Genomic DNA, 14,495 nt, shown 5'->3' with positions numbered 1-14,495 from the left:
TGATGTTGTTTTTAAGTGCTGTTGATTCGATTCCGACTCATAACGACCCTGTATTGGGTTTCCAAGGAGCAGCTGGTGAGCTTGAACCACTGACTTTGCAGTTCAAACGACTTTGCAGTCTGACGCATTAGTCCACAGCGCCGCAATATCATATGATGATGATGGAAGACAAACTGTGGAACATTCTGTTGAAGTTGTAAGCATCTTAGTGTAATTTAAAGAGTTCTGACAGTTAAGTAATTGCAATTAATGCCCCCATATAGTACTGGAATCATTTGTAGCAAAGAAGTAATGAATTTTACACAAGAAATAAAGTGTCCTTTCAAATGAGGGAATTGAAAGGTAGCTGTCAGTTTTAAGTGGTGGGCTGAAAGGACATCTTGATTCAGCAGAGTCCAAGTGAATGAATAAAGGCACTTGGTAGAACAACAGCCAATGTTGTCTCTACAGAAAGAAGAAGAACGTTTTCTTAATGTATTCCATTTGGAATCGAGTGTATGGAACCACAGGATGCTTTTAAGAAATCATTTATTAAACCAGCATTGAATTCATGAACGCAACTGTAATTTTGTGCTATTGGGCTTAAAAAATTAATCAGTATTTTTGTAGGGAAGAAAAAGTCTGCATCTGCCAGAGTTATATCTTCCAGTTCCAGCTAGTGAAAACTACAGGTATTAAGCCGAAGAAGAGATCTTTTCTCATATTTGACGTGCCATCAATATGGGCAGAGACTTTTGGTAGCGTTAAGGGAAATGGGTATGAAGAAGCATATACACATTTGTCCGATATGGTCAGGGCATACTCTCCAAGGTGCGCTTTTCATATTTAACTTAAGCGAGGGTCATACTGCTGTTTGCAAACTATCCTAGAAACCACCTGCAATCGGTGCTTCCTCACGTCCGATAAAAAGTTAATTGCACTTGGGTTTCTGTGTGTGTGTGCGCGCGCTCTGCGATTCTTCCCCCCTCCCTGAGCCTGGTTTTTGCCAGTAGAGACCTGCCCCAGGGGGTATTTTGTCCTGGGAGCGCAAAACTATTTTCTTTTCTGGAAATAAGTTGACGTCAACTGGGAGCTGTTTTTGGTTGCTTTGTTTCCCGGAGCGTCAACTCAGCACACCGCCTCCGGCAAACTGCGAGCAATTCAGAGCAGCTCGCTCAGAGGGGAGGGGGCGGGTGGACCCCGCCGCCCGCTGAAGAGGGGAGACCCGGGGAGCGCCTCCGATCCAGGGCACGAGCTTAGGCCCGGGTCTCCAAGCTGAGCTGGAACGCAGCCCCGAGCGAGTGCAGCTCCTCTCGGTAGGTAGGGCCTTGGAGCAGCCCCCGGTAGGTAATGTGCCGGGCACCAACCTGAGTTCTCAGCCCTGCAGAAATTCCCCGCGCAAGCGTTCCAGTGCCCAAAAACCTAGGAGCATCCCGGGACAAAGGACTGGCCCTCCGGAAGTAGTCGTGCGAGAGCTCGAGTGTGTGGGCCCGCGCGTGCAACTGACTTTGCTGCCCACTGTCTTGGCCTTCGGGAGACTAGCGCGCCTTCCACATGTTTCCGGGGGCGGGCGCCGGCAGTGCAGCGCGGTGGGGAACAAAGCCGGCCATCTCGCCTCTCGGGATGGATTCCTGAGTCGTGCCATCCGCGGGTCCCTAGCCTCCCAGGATGGTGTTTGTGTGTATGTGTGTGTGTGTTTTCCCAAGGAGTGGCCGGGGCCCTGGGAGCAGGGACTTGCTTTAACTTGTTTTCACACCTGGCGCGGTTTCCCCAGCGTTCCGCGGTGTCCAGGCGAGGACCAGTCGCTGGAAAAAAGCCACTGTCAACTTCTCGCTAAAGTTCTAGTCTTCTTCCTTCTTTCCTTTCTTTTTAAAAAATTCCAAACGAATGGAGGGATTTCTATTGATAAGTAGCACAAACTGCCTCGAAAGCAAGAAGGGAGGATTAGGGAAGAAGAGACAACAGTTGTCCTGACTCTCACCTCCCAACAACTTAGAATTCGGCCTTGGAGCAAATTCGAAGGCGCCCTCGAGGAGCTGGCGAAGCTGCTTCTGAGAAGGGCTGGTTCTGCCTCCGGGAGCTCTGCACGGACCCCAACTACAGGGATTCCTCTCGCCCCTGGTACTCCAAACTGCCCAGTGCGCAACGAGACACTCAGGCGGCCGGAGAAAAAAGTTGGAATGCAGTGCAAGTTCGGGAGGTGGTCGGGACCGTGACGCCAAAAAGAAAAGTCCCGGTTTGGGGCGGCTCCCGGAGCGCCGCCCGGGGCAAGGAGAGCGAGAGGCAGCGACGCTAGGACGCGCCGGGAGCTGAGGCGCGCCGGGGGCGGGAGCTGAGCTGGAAGTGGGGCAGTGGCTCCTATGGGAAAGCGGGACCCAGCCAGCTCTTTGGCTGCCTTTCCAGTTTCCGAGGTGCCCGCCCCCGCGCGCCGGAGGCAACGCAGCTCCAAGAGCGAACGAATGGCGGTTAGCAAACTTGGATTTAGAGCGCGCCCGGGATCTAAATTGCCGGAATTGTTGCAGCGGCGGGGGCGGCCGAGACCCAAGTTCACTTTTTCCGCCCGCTTCCCCGCCGGACCGGCCTCTGGAACTGGGCTTTCTCTCGCTCCAGCCTGGCGGAGCGCCTCGCCTCGCCCGGGGAGTTGTGTCAGTTTGCCCCGGGGCAGGGAGGGCGGTGGCTTGGACGTGTGTAGGGAGGGGGCTCCCTGGAGTCCGGAGCGCCTTGCCCCACGTCTTCCCTCCCACACACCCCTCCCAGGCTCTCTCTCTCTCTCTCTCCTTCCCCGGGCTGACTGAACCGGCGCGGACTTGTCCCAGACCTACGGGGAGCGCCCCAGGTCTTTAATGACAGCTTAAAAGTGGCTGTTGGAAAAGCCTAAAGAGATGAGGCGGACGTGGGGCGTGTTTCGCTCCTTTGAGAGAGTCGGAAAGGGTTCTGGGAGCCGCGCGGCTGGCCCCAGGCCCCTGCGCCTTGCCGCCAGCAAGTAGGTGGGGGAGCCGCCGCTGTCAGCCCCATCCTGCTCCCAAGCCTCGCCCGCTGCGCCCTGGCCGCGGGCGCAGAGAGGGTGCGGGGCCTCGTCGTGCCTCCTCCACCCTACTCATTAACCTGCCTGCTCCGCTCCACTCCGGGCGGCCCCAGCCACGGGCTTCTCGCTGCAGCACTCACAGCCCGCCCCGTGCAGTTGCCACCCAGATCCCCCGATTCCGGGGGGCAATGAGGGGGCGGTGGAAGGGGCACTGCTCCTCGGGCATTACTTAGAGAAGTAAGACCGCCCCGCCCTCCCGCCGGCCCTCCCTCTCTCCCGCCCGGGCCCGCGCGCCACTACGCCAGAGGGTAAGTTGGGAGTGTTTCACCCCCACCGACAGCTCTCCCTCCCCTTCGGTTTTTTTTTTTTTTTCCTTCTTCTTTAAAAGTTTTCAGTAAGTAGGAACGGGCTGGGGGGAACCTCTGTCCTTTACCCTCTCTGTGTCTAATTTACCCCCACCTCTGTCCCCTCCATCCCGTGTGCGCCTTTGCCCCTCCGGAGCACCGCTCCAGAATGACAATTGGAGCACGGCTCCTTTAAGAGCCCGGCTTTGCCTCCCGGTAGCTGAAGGTCATTAAACACAAAAGCTCTCAGCGCTGCGGTCCAATATAGCGCATGCGCCCTGCCCGAGGACTGGCAGAGAGACGGCAATATGGCGAGAATGCCTGGCAGCGGGGACTGTAACACCAGCGCGGGCGGCAGCGCCAGCGCCGCCGCCGCCGCCGCCGAGAACAATGGGGAACGGGGCGAGGGCGAGCGCGGTGCGGGGGCCCGCGGCCGCCGCCACAGCCGCCCGCACTACTGCAGCGCGGGCGAGGAGGAAGAGGAAGAGGAGGACGACGACGAGATCCAGGAGGTGCAGATAACGGGGGACGAGGAGGAGGACGGAGGTGGGGGGCTGGAGGAGGACGATGAGGAGGAGATGGGTCTGGACTGGGACGAGCCCCTGGAGCCCGAGGACTCGGCCGGGGAAGAGCTGGAGCCTGAGCCGGTCCATATGATCAATATGGACCAGAGCGCCGCTCTGGAGCCCGAGGCACCGCCGCGACTGCTGGCACCCCGGGCCCGCAGCGGGCCGCCTGGGGACGGCGCCGAGCTGGACCCCGACTTGCTGCAGCGCCCCGAGCGGGCCCGGCTGAGCGAGAATACCCGACTAGCCACCCGTTACGCCGTGCGCATCTTCCGGGAGTACCTGAGCGAGAAGGCGCAGAGCCCGGACTTCGAGACCATGGACAAGGGGGCGCTGTGCCGCGTGCTGCGCTCCTTCTACGCCGAGGCCCGCTCCAAGAGCGGCCAGCTCTACAGTAAGTCGTCGCTTATCAGCATCCGCAGCTCCCTTAACCGCTACCTCAACGAGCCCCCATACTGCCGCACGCTCGACCTCACTAAGGATCCGGAGCTGCGCAGCGCCAACCTGACGCTGGCCGCGGTCATCCGCAAGCTTGAGGAGCAGGGTGCCGGGCCGGTGGTGCAGAAACAAGCCATCACGCGAGCGGACCTGCGCAAGCTCTACACCTCCAGCGTCTTCAGTACCAACACACCCTTCGGGCTGCTCAACAAGGTCTGGTTCGAGACGTGTATGTACTTTTGCACGCGGGGCCGCGAGAACCAGCGCGAGCTGGAAGAGGACTCTTTTGGGCTGGCCATGGATGAGGACGGCCGCAAGTTCGTCTACTTCAAGTCCCTTGGGCCCTACCACAAGTCGCGCTCATCGTCTTGGAGCAAGAAGCGTGCGGAGAACAGCGATGAGGAGAACTTGCCCCGAATGTACGAGACCGGCACTGAGTTCTGTCCCTACGCCAGCTTCGTTAAGTACCTGTCGAAGCGCAACCCGCTCTGCAAGGCATTCTTCCAGCGGCCCCGGGACCACTGCAGTGAGGGCGATGTGACCTGGTACGAGAACAAAGCCATCGGCAAGAACTTACTGGGCACCAGGATGCAGATGCTCTCCAAGGCTGCCAAGCTTTCCAAGACCTACACCAACCACTGCATCGGCGCCGTCTCCATCGCCACGCTTAACAGTATCGCTGGCATCGGCATCAAGCTGGGCTCGCCCGCTCCACAGGGCTGCTACACTGATGCTCTGAATGGGTCAGCTCGCCACCACCTTTCCACCCACCCCTCCCACCACCACCGCCCCCAGCCTCCCTCGCTGGGGAACACCTATATCCTCCCTAAAGACAGCCAGGTCTCGGCCGACGTGAAATCCGAGGCTGCGCCCAAGCGCGCCCTGTACGAGTCGGTGTACCGGTCTGGGGAAATCTGCGGTCCTTCTTCCCCCAAAAGACTTTGTATTCACCCCTCGGAGCCTGTGGATACGGTGGTGGTGGTTTCGGTGAAACACGACCCCCTGCCTCTTCTTCCAGAAGCCAATGGGCACAGAAGCACCAATTCTCCCACAATAGTTTCACCTGCTATTGTTTCCCCCACCCAGGTAACCAAACCAAAACTCTATGCATGAAATGTTTCTCTGGTGCCCCGTCGTCTGGTCGGGCCTTAACCTTTGTGCTAATACAGATCTGGGCTTGGGAGAGGTTTTTTAAGTAGCAAGTATACTAAATCACATTGGATTTCACCCTTGAAAGCTTACCTCTCCACATTTCAGGAAAGTTGTATACCTAACTTTTAAGATGTGAGAGAAGACATGCTAACAAATTTCTGCTGCACAGGATTGCTAAAAACAAAAGTTGGCAGAACAAAAGGGTTAGTTAGCCCAAGTCTTGCAGCCTTTCGGCCTTTGAAAGCAGGAGTTTTATAAGGTAAAGAATGCGGGAACACTGAACATAAAGGAAGCAATTATTTTAAATATTCTTGATTAGTATAGTAACCATTAAAACACTATTATATATTCTTCAGAACTTATGAAGGTAGAAAATGTTATAAATTATTAAAAAGAAAACATGCCAATCTTACTTCCTGTAACTTTTTTTTTTTTTTTGTAAGAAAAGCAAAGGGGCGGGGAGAGTAGTTGAGGCCAGCAGTTGAGTGCCAGTTGATACTATAACATGTAGTCAAATGTGAAGTTTGGATGTTGTTTCCATAAACTAAAGTCACTTAAAGTTGTTATTCAAGTGATCATGGTATCTGCACTGCCAGTGGGCTATGAATTGGACCCCAACACTGTGAGGACTGAAATGTTGCTTCCTATCTCTAGAAGTATGACGCTCCCCATCTAGGTAGGGAGATATGACTTGGGGAGATAGATAATTAATTAAAGCAAGAAGAACATTTAGGCAAGGACACCTTAAGAGTTCTCTCCCAGAAGCTGAGTCACCTTGGACAAATCAACTGACCTCTCTGGGCTTCAGTGTGCTCATCAAAGCTGAGCAACCTATTGCAACACTGAAATTGCTTCATTCTAAACAGCCACAAAGTGTAGGTCAAGATTGTGGCTAATGTGGATGCTTCTCGTATTCTTTTCCCTGGAGGAATATATTTATGAAAATTATTACAACTCTAACTTATTTTTTGGCTACTCTTCTCTAGGAGTCAGAAGCCAGTGGTCTTGGGGATTATGCTGTATTCTGCAGGCAGAAGTAGTGGTTGGAGGTTTACAACTTTGACCTCTCTGTGGTGAAGCACAAGTAGAAATCTCTACTCTTAAGTCTGGAGGCTGTAGTGTATATGGAACAGATGTGAGGTACCTCTTTGCATTTTGAAAAGTAGAAATTCCAGTTTTGGACAAACTGACCCTTCAAACTTTAGCTAATCGACCAGTATCAAGGCCAGCTAAGAAAAAGACCGTGAATGGTAATACAAACACCTAAGAAAGGGGTTATGAATGGTACACTAAAGTTTTCTAAGATACACAAGACCTATAGTCTGTGTGTCTTTCTGTACTTTTAGTGTGCATAGTAGGTTTCTGGTAGATGGAGGGATGGTTTTAGAGCAGTGGTGGGGAACATCCTGCCCACGGGCCATATAAGTCCTACAAAGTCATTTGCTCTGGCCCTGCCAAGGCAACTACAGTTCCAGCTACCACATTGTTGTTGTTGTTGTTAAGTGCTGTCAAGTTGGTTCTGACCCATAGCGACCCTGGACAGGGTTTCCGAGGCTATAAATCTTTTCAGGAGCAGAAAGCCTCATCTTTCTCCCATGGAGGGGCTGGTAGTTTTGACCTGTTGACCTTAAAGTTCCCAGCCCAATTCATAACCAGAGCAACCGCATTAGGGTGAGTTAATTAAATGTTTGACAAATATAGCAAGCTAATTTTTTAATTTGATAATTTTTGTATGGCCTGTGACTAATGTTATAAATTTTGGCAGAAAAAAGTTTCCCAACCTCTGTTTTAACAGATTTTTTTAATGATGGAGAGGAGAAATCTCTCTCCTTTGGAAAATTAATGTTTGTTTGTTTTGTTCTTAAAAGTAAATATTCACAATCTTCTGATAAGTTAAAAATTATTACCTAGTATAGAGTGAACCCAAAGCTAAACCTATTGTCTTTGAGTGAGTCCATCTCAAAGTGACCCTGCAGGACAGAGTAAAACTGTTCATAGGATTTCAAGGCTGTGGTAGCGTGGTGGTTACGAATTGGGCTGCTAATCTCATGGTCAGCAGTTCGAGACTACCAGCTGTTCCGTGGGAGAAAGATGAAGCTTTCTACTCCCGTAAAGATTTGCAGCCTCAGAAACTTTGTGCAGGGTCACTATGAGTCAGAACCGACTCTACGGCACATAACAACAACAACAGCTCTTTACAGAAGCAGACTGCTACATTTCCTTCCCATGGGGCAGCTGCTGGGCTCTAACCAGCAACCTTTTTTTGGTTAACTGCTTGACCAATGTAACACCACCTGATTAAGAGTTAAAAGCCAAAGAAACTTCATTAGAATATATATTTGCTTAAAATAATACCTCTGACATCTCTCTACTGGTTTCTTAAACAGCAGTGTGCTATGGAACCATGACTTTAATTTTCAGGAAAGATTTCAGATGTTTTGTTAGTGTTGTTTGGTTTTATTAGTGTTGTTTGGTTTTATTCTAAGAAATGCAATCGCTCTGTCAGGTCTTCTAACTGAGGGAGAGCAATCAGTTCTGTAGAATGGTACATGGATTCTTTTATCCTCCTTGGCTTACTGTCAAGTAACTGAAATACAGACTTGAGTGTCCATATGTAGGTGTATGATTAAGCCTCTCAAAGCTTACCTTAACTAAGTTGTTTTTAGTTAAAACTCTATAAAAAGTAGGTCTTTTTGCATATTTGTAAGAATCAATTTTTCATGCTTTTATTTTTCCTTATTAACTTTTAAGAAGTTTATGGGAACTCTTTAGACCGGTAACTCCTCAAACACTCACTGAATGAAGTCTGAGCATTCTAAGTATGAAACGGATGTTTAGTTTTAGTGCAAAGCTGATATTAAACTTTTTCCTCCTGTATTTATTAAAGTCACTGTAAAGCTTGAAGTCCAGGGCATTTCCTGGGGATTAATGACTGGCTGAGGTTACTGGCCTGTGGTACTGCTCTAGGTCATTAATCCCCAGGAAATGCCCTGTGTACCTCAAGCCTCAGTCATTACAGTATTAACTTCATTATAAACATAGGCTGTCTAGCCTGAATATTGGCGGGCCTCATCAATTGCTGTCACACTGGATCCTATTGTTGACCACATGATGAGAGACATCTTAGTGGCGTAGAAGTTATCTGCCGACGCTTTTATTCTCTAACGTGACAAATTTCTCAAAAGAGAAAGAGCCCACCAGGTCATTAGCTGCATTAGCTCCTTTAACTTCTTAAGGGTGGTAATGAGCATGTTGTATATAGGATGGGTTGAAGAATGAATGGATGAACAAGGTTGTGAAAGTTGTGATTTGTACTCTTGTGAAGCACTTGGGTTTGGGTTTTGGTAGGTGTGGGAATAGTAGTGACCGTGGTGGTGATGGTTGTTGAACTGGTTCATTCTTTAACTCTCTTGAATAGTTAATTGGTTGAAAAAGGTAGTTTTAGTTCTCTTGTTATGTCACGTGGCTATTCTGATCCAGGCTGATCCAGTTATTGGTACACATGCCAGACCTCCAGTGGTGGAGACTACATGGTGTCTTTTCACAGGTTTGGTGTCCGTATTCTACATCTGCACAGCTGTTCCCTGTACATGGAAATAAAGTATTGTCTCAGAGAACAAACAGTACTTCTGCCTAGATGGATGGCAGAAATTTGTAATTTGTCATTTATGGAGCCAAAGAATACTAATAGAAGTTTAGAATCTAAATATAATAATTTTTATAGTGTCTGTGTTTCTCCAGAAGCTCTGGTGGTGTGGTAGGTTATCAATTAGACTAACTACAACATCAGCAGTTTGAATCCATCAGGAGAAATATGAGACTTTCTGTAAATCTAAAGATTTACAGCCTCAGAAGTCCTGTACTGGGTCACTATACGTCAGAATTGGCTCAGTTGTAGTGGGTTTGGTTTTCTGGTTTATCCGTCTCTAAGACAAAACAAAAATTGTCTTGGTTGTTATTAAGTGCCATTGAGTTGGTTCCATCTCATAGTGACCCTGTGTATAGGGTTTCTGAGGAGTGGTTGGTGGGTTTGAACCACCTTGTGGTTAGCAGTCCAGTATTCTACAGCGCCACACCAGGACTCCAAAAATTAGCTCTTTAAAATAATGACTTGGAACTTTTGTGAACTTGTATCAAAGCCATCTTTAGTTGACCTTGTTTCGCCACATCTTTCTCCTGCAGGGAGTACTTGTGGGTTCAAACTTCTGACCTTCCTGTTAACAGTTGAGTGCTTACCCACTGTGCCACCAGGGCTCCTTCCTTGCACAGCCCTAACCCATGTTATTTCCAGAAATGCTTTTCTGGAAATTCGTCTGCAGGGAAACCTCTTAGTCTACAGATTTGGAGTCAGTGGTGCACAGCCACTGTTTCTTTACTATGGCTCAGACTCTGAGCTGAATCCAGGAGCAGAGTCCTGAGAAGGCACACACATTGTTCACTAACTTAACCTTTGAGAAGGTGCTTACAGCACTGGGAAACTGGCTTTGATTCTGGTGCTGTGATGCAAAGAGAAAAAGGGTCCACTTAATAGAAGAACCTTGAATTTTATATCTCTAAAGCCCTGTTTTGAATTTGGACATTATAGGGGAGGGCTACACTTTTTCCTTAAAGATGAAATCAAGCTTCTATAAACATGAAAACATGTTTACTAACTTTAGCAACTGTTGGTGTGGTTATGTGCCATGGAGTCGATTCCGACTCATAGTGACCCTGTAAATCTTTAAGGGAGCAGAAAGCCTCATCTTTCTCCCACGGGACAGCTGGTAGTTTCGAACTGCTGTCCCTGAACAACTGTAATAGTGTAATATTTCACAGTGATTACTTGGAGCTGTTACAATTACCTGCCTTGCTCAAAATTAATATTTTCTTAATTTTTAACGTTAGTTTGTGACTACATCCCTTATTCTACTTCAGGAATACTTGCTCTCCTTTATGGGCATTTCAAAGTGTTGGGAAATTAAATGTCGTTTCCACAAGTATATAACTTTTGTCCATTCATTCTGGAACAGAGAGCCCTGGTGATCTGTTGGTTTAAGCATTGGTCTGCTAACTGAAAAGTCAGTGGTTCAAACCCTCCATCTGCTCCACAGGAGAAAGATGAGGCAGTCTGTTTTCACAAAGATTCATGGAGTAATTCTGTCTCCTTATATGTCACCATTAGTTGGTGATGGGTGAGGAAACAGTTTCTGAGCTCCTATTATTTTTGTTTTTCTACCAGGAATCTTTATAAATCAATATATTTTCCACTTTGCAAGTAGTCTCATTGGCAAGAGTTGGGCCTCTTTAAATATTTAAGCTAGATCAAAATAAAAGTTAAAAAAGATGATATGCTCAACATTTTGCAGTACTCATTTTGGGAAAGAACTCGGTATTTTTATTCTTGTATGTTAGTATTGCAATCAGTATTCAGGTGTATTCTTTTAAATTGGTGTAAACCCACACTAAGTGTCAGTTCGCTATCTATTAATCTGATCCAGGAAATAGAACTATTTACTGCCACATGAGAAAGTGGATCCCATTGTTCTAAAACTTTAATCTTTGTGTCACTCTCCTTTTAAAATCTGGTTCCCAAACAAATGATTATTAAAGGCTGTCCCTTGTCATAGGACTCCGAATTGTAGGTGGGGGCTGTTAGACAGGGTTCTAACTTAGATGTAGTCTGGTTAAAGCCTCAGGTATGTAATACAAGATTGAGTTGACATTTTGGTGTGTTAACTTCTATTTCAAAAACGGAATTGATGAGTTCATGTGAAAATCATAAAACTAAACATGTAAGCATGTCATCTGTGGGTCAGTTATATGCTAGTGCTTTTACTACTAGAACCTATTTTAATTGTCTTAATTTGTCATTTGTAAGGAACCCTCGTAGCATAGTGGGTTATGTTTTGGACTGCTAACCCACAAGGTCAGCAGTTCAAGTCCATCAGGCACTCTGCAGGAGAAAGATGAGGTTTTCTGCTCCCATAAGAGTTACAGCTTCCAAACTGTAAAGGGTCGCTACGAGTCAGAATTGACTCCACAGCACACCACCACTGCCACCAATTTGTCATTTACTGCATTATACCAAGCTACGAGTTGGGCTGCTAACCCCCTAAGGTCAGCAGTTGAAAATTACCAGTGGATCTGCAGGAGGAAGATGAGGCTCTTTGCTCCCATAGAGATTCACAGCCTTGGAAACCCTATACAGGGTCATTGAGTTGGAACCGACTCCACTTCACACCAGCTCAAAAGCTTCAAGTAGTATTTTAAAGAATTGATTTTTGTTTTAGAGAAAGATGAGACATTCTGCTCCTGCACAGATTTACAACCTCTGAAACTCTGTGCAGAGTTGCTAGGAGTCAGAACTTACTCAAAGGCACTCAACAACAATAATTAGCTAAGATGCATTTTAAAAGGCTTATTTACGTAGATATTTTAGATGAGGGATAGTCAGTTCTGACTTTTCATGACCCTATAGGAGAGAGTACATCTGCCCCATAGTGTTTCTGAAGCTATATATTGTTACAGAAGCAAGACTGCTTCATCTTTATCCTATGGAGCAGCTGATGAGTTCAAACCTCAGACCTTCCGGTTAACAGTCAGACGCTTAACACACTGTGCCAGATAATTGGTCCCAAGAGGGATATTGACCTTGATAACCTAAAATGAAAGAAGAAAACGTAGCTGTAAGATATGAGACACTGAATTGGTAAACTTTTGTATTTAGCTGTACTGGTGTTGTAAAGATACGGAATTCAACTGAACCATTGTTACTTGAGAATCTTTCCCCTTGCGAAGCACTGCTGAGCAAAGCAGGCTTCTACGTTGGCTCTCAGCGAGAGCTTGCAGAGCAGAGGCCAATTAGTGGACTTGTACCCCTAAGCTCAAGTAATTCTCTTCTTGTTACGTGAATATCAGAGTGGAAGCAGTGAACTTTCTTAAAGCTTTGGTGGTGGTGAGCCACTGAGTCAATTCTGGCTCAGAGACCCTGTACAGGGTTTCCAAGGCTATAAATCTTTACAGAAGCAGAAAGCCTCATCTTTCTACCTGTGGAGCAACTGGTAGATTCAAACTGGTGACCTTGCAGTTTAGAAGCCCACCAGCTACCAGGACTCCTTTCTAATAGCTTTGTTGTTGTTATTAAATGCCATCAAGTTGTTTCTGACTCATAGTGACTCTGTGTAGGGTTTCCAAAGAGCACCTGGTGGGTTTGAACTGTCAGCATTGTGGTTTGCATTCCAGTGCTGATAATACAGCACCAACTTTTGTTGTTGCTGTTAAGTGCCATTGAGTCGGTTCCGACTCAGAGTGACCCTGTATAGGGTTTCTGAGGAGCACCTGGTAGATTTATACCATTGACCTTGTGATTCAAACCGACCTTGTGGTTTACCCTACAGCACAGCATCAGGACTCCAGCCATCACATTAGGGGTGAGTTAATTAATTAAATGTTTGACCAAATATAGCAGAATAATTTTTAAGTTGATAATTTTGTATGGTCCACGAATGATGTTATAAAATTGGCAGAAAAAAGGTTCCCACCCTGTGGCTGAACTTTAGTTGAAGTTGTCATTACATGACATTATTTTGGAATAACTTCTCTGTGTCTGCAGCTTGCTTTTAGACTGGTTTATCCCATTTCCAGCCCCAGTGGGAACTTGCTTTAACTGGAGACCCTCTATATTCTGCCGTTTGTGATTCATGTTTAATGAATCAAACAGTTCAACTCCTGCTCTCTGTCTAGACAGTGAGTTGTTGTTGTTTTTAAATCCTGCTGTGTGGAGTGTAGTCCCAAAGGTGATGTTGTGCGGTGTGAGTTTGTTTAATAACTTTGGCACACTGGGGGCTCTTGGGGAGACTGTAGAGGAGAAGTGGATTGAAGACCTGCTAAAACAATTCAGTTATTCCCATACTGGCTTATTCTCCACCTCTCCCCTTAGACCCCAGCGCCATTCAATTCTAGAGCCAATTACCTGAAAATTTTACAGGGCAAACCTTTCCTGAGAATATCTAGACTCCTTCACACCTGGAATTACTGTTTGCCCCTGATCCTCTGGCATTGAACCCTGGAAAGCAGGCATTTTGATCTCCTTTGGGGGAAAAAAAAGGGATAAAAATGTGCAACCTGAAAAGACTGACAGATTTCTGAGAGATTAGGTTATAGGCTTCTGGGAGAGGAGGGAGATTGAGAAAGGAATGTTGAAGGGTGACAGGGACAAATGTCGCTTCCTTTTGTGAGTGATTCAGTTACTCAATTAAAATGTCAAGACTAGTTTGGAAACTTGTAATCATCAATTTCTAGTTTGCTCCGTGTCCCTAGGCCAGGTGAATCTAGGTCCGTCCAGTGTCTCACCTTTCAAACCTCAAACCATCCTCTTAACACAGGAAAAAGGGAGCTTTATTTTTCCTATTTAGATCCTGTCCACCATGTGCTAGGGACCTAACTAATAACTATACCGCACACACACACATATACAACAACAACTAAAGCTGTTACTGTTGAGCCGCTTCAAACTGATGGTGACCCCATGTGTCACAGAGTAGAACTGCTCCGTTGAGTTTTCTTGTGGTTAATTAGGATTCCCAAACTTGGTACGGATGTTGACATGTAGTTTTAAAGACCATGAGTTAGAATTAAATATTTCAGTTGCATCATAGAGAGGAATATTCGGTTAAATCCAGGCAAGTGTGAATGAACAGAGTTTGGGAGGCTCTAGATATTAGTGGGCTGTATTTGCAGAGACAACCTGTTTTGTTCACTACAGAGTTGGATATAAAATGTCACGTCATACATCCTTCTGAGAGTGATGAAGTGGCACATGTTGTTATTAAATGTTGTTGAGTTGGTTCCGACTCATAGTCACCCTGTATAGGGTTTCTAAGGAGCGACTGGTCCAGTGCTTTATCCTGAAGTACCACATCAGAACTCAATGTTGTTGTTGTTGTTGTTAAGTGCCGTCGAGTCGGTTTCGACCCATAGCGACCCTGTACAGGGTTTCCGAGGGTGTAAATC

At 47.2% G+C, this 14,495-nt stretch overlaps 1 protein-coding gene across 2 annotated transcripts in view; it reads left to right on the top strand.

Moving 5' to 3' along the window:
* Positions 1 to 2,770: 2,770 nt before the first annotated feature.
* Positions 2,771 to 14,495, top strand: part of KCTD1 (potassium channel tetramerization domain containing 1) — a 130,506-nt gene continuing 118,781 nt past the window's right edge. The window contains exon 1 of one of the 2 annotated variants that reach the window (XM_006835036.1): positions 2,771 to 3,312. Coding sequence is in view for 1 of the 2 variants with exons in the window: in XM_006835035.1 (XP_006835098.1) it covers positions 3,657 to 5,438 (1,782 nt within the window). In the remaining variant the exon portion in view is untranslated. Of the gene's footprint in view, positions 3,313 to 3,656; positions 5,439 to 14,495 lie in introns of those variants that run through there. The other variant, XM_006835035.1, reaches the window with a different exon arrangement.

Source organism: Chrysochloris asiatica, unplaced genomic scaffold, assembly GCF_000296735.1.
Source record: "Chrysochloris asiatica unplaced genomic scaffold, ChrAsi1.0 scaffold00015, whole genome shotgun sequence".
NCBI lineage: Eukaryota > Metazoa > Chordata > Mammalia > Afrosoricida > Chrysochloridae > Chrysochloris > Chrysochloris asiatica.
This window is presented reverse-complemented; position numbering and strand designations above follow the sequence as displayed.